We start from the raw sequence: 4,949 nt of genomic DNA, 5'->3' as shown, positions 1-4,949 counted from the left end.
CTGCTCGTCCAGCCCAAGTTTCCTTTTTTTTTTGCTGAGTCGAGTGCTTGGCTTTGCCGAACGAACTCTGCTCTTGATCAGTGCAGTTCCTTGCCATGGCATAGCACCCTTCTTTCCCGGTGTTGCAGTCATGGTGTCATCTCATCACAGAATGGTTTCTCTCTGCGTCCTCCCGAGGAGGAAGCAGTTGGCTCTCTCATCGGTTCACCTGCTCCTTCAGGAGCGGGAGCTGTGACGCTGTCCCCAGGAGCTAGTGTTTCGTGAGCCCCAGGGTTCGGAGCTAGGTTCATGCTTCTGTCTCTGTTTCCAAGGGCGCTGCTCATGGAACTGAGGTTGTGTCAGATGCTTGTTTGTGAGTGTCTCCAAGTGTACAACTTCCAAAGGGGTTTGCACACCCGCATTCACTAATAGAGCCTTCTCTCCATCATGACAAGCAGCGCAGAGCCAAAGAAGGGACCGAGCAACTTTGGTGACTGGGACCCACCTGTGAAAGCCAGGTATGGCTCTTCTTCAGGTGCCAAGGTCAATGTGACTGCTCCTAGGGACAAGACGTCGGGAGGAGCTAGAAGAGGATGTAGGAAGAGAATGCTTTGTTGGTTGAGTGAGAACCTCTGCTCCCCTGCATGAAGTGTTTTTGCTGAGGCAAATATGTTTTCCTAAAGTGCGCATTGCTCTCATCACTGCAAGTTAGAGAAGAGCTGACAAGAACAACCATTATTCCCCCCCCCCCCCCCTTTTTTTTTTTTTTTTTTTTTTTTTTTTTTTTTTTTTTTTTTTTTTTTTTTTTTTTTTTTTTCTCCACAGTTTCCACTGGATGAATGAGGGAATAAGAGGAACTCTACAGACTCTACTCCCCAGAGTTTGGATACGAGAGGCTATGTTCATGGTTCGATCTTAGGATCTCACCGAACATATGTTTAATCTGTTCGGGATGGATATCACCAAGAAGATGAACCCCACTGCTCCAGTGTTCCTGTTAGGAATGGCCAGTTCAGTGTGAACTAGTCGTCTTCGGTGTCCTGTCATAGCAGTAGAAGCCTCCCTTTGGGATGGCTTCTCCTTCCTTCTCTTCACTTAAGAATGAAGGAGGTTTGCTTCCAGTCCTTATTCTTTTTCTCTCTTGACTGAAGAAGAATTAGGCTGGCGCTTGATTAACAGGATCCTAAGAATATACGTACTTGTAAACTCTCCTTGCGACATGCTTCTGTTATCAATTGCTCTGTCCGAGTAACAGGTGCATACCTGTAACTTTGCTCTCGGGGATGTAACCAAAACGAATAGTACCTTCTCTTAATTAACTTGAAATTCAGGACAGCCTTTTGGGCCTTCCAAGAGTTGCCAGTTCTGATTTTGAGACAACTAGTGGTAGTATTGTTTCACAACACCAAAAGGTTGGCATTATCACCAAGCAAGAGGGCTTTGTTCCCTCTCGCTTCAGTTAACATGCAGGTTCTCAAGTGTATCTTTAGTACATTCAATAGTTCTATAGCCGAATGCATTCCTACTTGGAATGCACTACCAGGCAACTCAGTCTACGGAGTACTACCTTATCACTGAGATTCTGTTTGCCTTAGTATTGTTTCTCCTCTGTTGAGGGTTAACTACTAATTTGAATCTCTGCTCGGCCATCACAGACTTTGTTCTCTGCTTGAAATTTTTGCATATGGTTTATGTGAGAATTACCAGAGTTACATCTCATTAGACTCATTATCATCATCTGTTTACCTCAGGGTATAACAGAAGTCTGTAATCTTCTTCTCCATCGCTTGTCCCGTAGACAACTGGGATGATTAAGAATGATTTTTCAGACAATACAGTTCTGCTCACTCTGACAATACAGCTGTTAGGCTATAGAAAAGTTTCCCCCAGATCCAACTTTTGCAGTACATCCCTTTGTTTTACAAGGTTAAAAACTTTCAGCTTTCATTGCAAGCACAGGCATTTTTGTGCCAAACAGCAATGAAATATCTGAAATTCTCTTTCAGCCCTCTGTAAATTTCAGGAATTTAAACCATTCCGTTTGGTTGGGGTCATTGACGGAACTTCTCTGTAAAGAATTGTTAGATTTAACTTTCTGATTCAACTGCGAAAGATGTGGGTGCACACTCGCTCTAGTTTTTCAAGTAATTGGTATTGTTTCTCCTTGGTTGAGATTCTACTACTGATGAAAAACTTTTTCTCTGTCTTGCCATCTCAGGGGCTTCCCCTTGACAGCTTTTGACTTTTGTTTGGAACATGTGAGCCCCTACGAGTCATTAGACACAGTTTTTGTTTTTCAGGACTGCATCCAGTCTCTCTCTGGCATTGGCGAAGAGGATAGATGGGTTGCATGGATCGTCTTCAGCATCACCCCCGTCAAAGCCAGATTATCAGGTCGCAACTCCGTCTCCAGTATCAAAATATTCAGAATCTATTGGAACGGGTTGATATTTTCATGATTATTTATGCCTTGGACTTTGTTTTTTAATGGATCCAGATCAGTCATTACTTTGTCCTATTGATGGGTTGCTGGACCTGTGGGGACTTGACACCCATCATTGGATGTTAGTTTTCCTTTCTTCCTTACGGGCTCGCCAATGAAGAAGTGTCCAAGGATGTGGCTTCCTTTGAGTCCTACGTGATCGTGAACTTTGCCTCTGCCAATAGCTATGTCACTGCGCATCCCGCCAGTAGCTTGGTCCTTTTCATTGTACTCTGAAGAATATGTCGGCCTGGAAGATAGATGTAGTCCGATGAGGACTGCATTATATCTTTCTTCCTTTGGGTAATTACCCACAGGTCCCTGGAACTCCCTTTTCTTGGACCTGTGGTGGATACTCAAGTTGGTTTTCCTTACCCGGCTCCTTCAAGAGGACAAGTTTCATCCTTCTACTTCTCTTCCTTCGGGTTGAGAGTAGGACTCGAACTTACACTGCCTGGTCGGATGTTTGATGCGGTAAACTTTCACATCGTGTTTCCTTTCTATTTTTCTTGTCAGAATCAAAGAAGCAATCCTGCTCCTTCCTCCAGCAAGGGGAGGAAGATGTGGGCAATAGGGCATGAACGTCTAGTTCTTTGCTTTGATGTCTCCGACTGTATATATTCTTCTCTGCTTTTATATTCTTCTCTCCTTTTCGTATGAGTTACACTCCTCACTCATTTCAAAAAGGCCCAGAGGTATGACTTTTGATCCTGCAGTTCTTAGACTCCAATCAGTGTGTCAGAGGAATAGTCCAGGTGTGCTGAACTCCAGTCAGTTCTAGAGACTCACTCAGATTCCTTCCTCCAAACAGTGAGTCTTCCTATTGTAAAGGACCGAGGGTTTGTATATCGTGTAGGAACATATCACAGTTTTTGAAAGTAAATTGTATTATTCCTAACTAAACTAATTTGAGGTCCATTACACTGACTGCCCACCTCATACCACCCCTCAAACTGAAACATGGACCGCAAGTAAATTGGATTGTTTAAGTCTGGGCAGGTTTGTATAGTTAGGAAAAATAAAATTTACTTTAAAAAATTGTGATATTTCTGATTGTTTTTAACTGGTTTCCAACTGGCACCAGAAGAATTATTGTATTGTTAAGACCTCTGGTTAATAGCTATGAAAAATAAAAATTAATAAAAAATTTGTAATTTTTTTTGCATAAGTAAAATCATGATAGTGATTTTATTGTACAGTATATACATGCTAATATATGTAAGGTGTTGTACTAATGTTTCCCATGTCCTTGTTATAAACAACCTTATATATAAATTGGTTTTACTTTTTACTAGTACAATATTTTTTAGACATTCGGGGAATAATAGCATAGTAGTACCTCAGACTTCGAACTTAATCCATTCCAGAAGGCTGTTCGAAGTATGATTTGTTTGAAATATGAAAAAAATATCCCCATAAGAAATAAGAAACAAAGGTAATCAGGATAATTTGTTCCAGTCAACCCAAAAAGTCCCCTTTTCAAATTTTTTTTCTATTAATGTATTCAAAAGTTAAATTAAGAGAGTAAAGTAATGAAACTATATTATATGAAGTGAAATTTTTGAAATTTTATTTTTTCTGTGTACGATTTATGAACTGTTTGGTGAAAATGGTGCCCGGCTGGCTGGGCGATGGAGGGAGGAGAGACGGGAATCCTTTGAGGAAACCGAATTGGTTGCAGTATGCAAAGGTTGATAACAAAATTAATTTTATTCACATATTGTTAAGCACAAGGATAATAAGCATTTTTTTTTTTTTTTTTTTACTGTATTGCATTTGATAGTTTTCATGTCTTATCATTGTTAAATTTATTGTGAAATAACATTTTATTTTTTATGTGAATTGGTACTGCTTTTACGTATATATTATAGTAAAGGTTTTACTGTCCTTTCTCCTCAATATTACCATGACGCAGGATAACTTAAAATCATTCATTCATTATTAGTACTCGAAAGTATAAAGGACCCCTCCCTCTACCTCGAGCTAGCTGTGTATCACCGCAATGCCGAATGATTTTATTAATTGTTTATGCTAAATTTTATTGTGAAAAGCTTTGTTCTTTCATTAGGCTATCAAATACAAGTATAAACTAGATAATCAGTCAGTTAGAAGTACAAGCTTTTGTAAGACAAATTATACAAAATTTTCTCAAATTTCATTTGAAAAACAGAAAGTTCGACATAAGAAACGTTCGACAAACTACGTTCTACTGTATTTAGATGTCAGTTCTTCCAGATGGTAATCTAGACAAAATTTTGCTGTACAGCTTTTGTTTGTGAGTCGGTGAAAGGTTTTAAGAATATTCTTACCTGTTGCAAGTGTTAGTCAATCCTTTCTTTCATTTCATCTAGATGAGTCGCTTCCGAGGATGGTGTGGCATTCCTTATGAGCAGGACTTGATGGAATCCAGTAATCTGGAGTTACCTGCAAGATATCCTCTCTTCCAGGTGAGTTTTTCCTAAACATTATGTAGTATGTATGTAGCGGT

The 4,949-nt window shown here is 39.9% G+C and overlaps 1 protein-coding gene across 4 annotated transcripts in view; it reads left to right on the top strand.

The window, feature by feature from the left end:
• Positions 1–4,949, top strand: part of LOC135195024 (integral membrane protein 2C-like) — a 146,961-nt gene that overhangs the window by 102,377 nt on the left and 39,635 nt on the right. For all 4 annotated transcript variants that reach the window (XM_064221328.1, XM_064221330.1, XM_064221329.1 and 1 more), the window contains one exon: positions 4,813–4,908. In XM_064221328.1, coding sequence (XP_064077398.1) covers positions 4,813–4,908 — 96 coding nt within the window. The remainder of the gene's footprint in view (positions 1–4,812; positions 4,909–4,949) is intronic.

Source organism: Macrobrachium nipponense, chromosome 15, assembly GCF_015104395.2.
Source record: "Macrobrachium nipponense isolate FS-2020 chromosome 15, ASM1510439v2, whole genome shotgun sequence".
Lineage (NCBI taxonomy): Eukaryota > Metazoa > Arthropoda > Malacostraca > Decapoda > Palaemonidae > Macrobrachium > Macrobrachium nipponense.
Note: the sequence above shows the minus strand (reverse complement) of the source record. Positions and strands in the feature narration are given on the sequence as shown.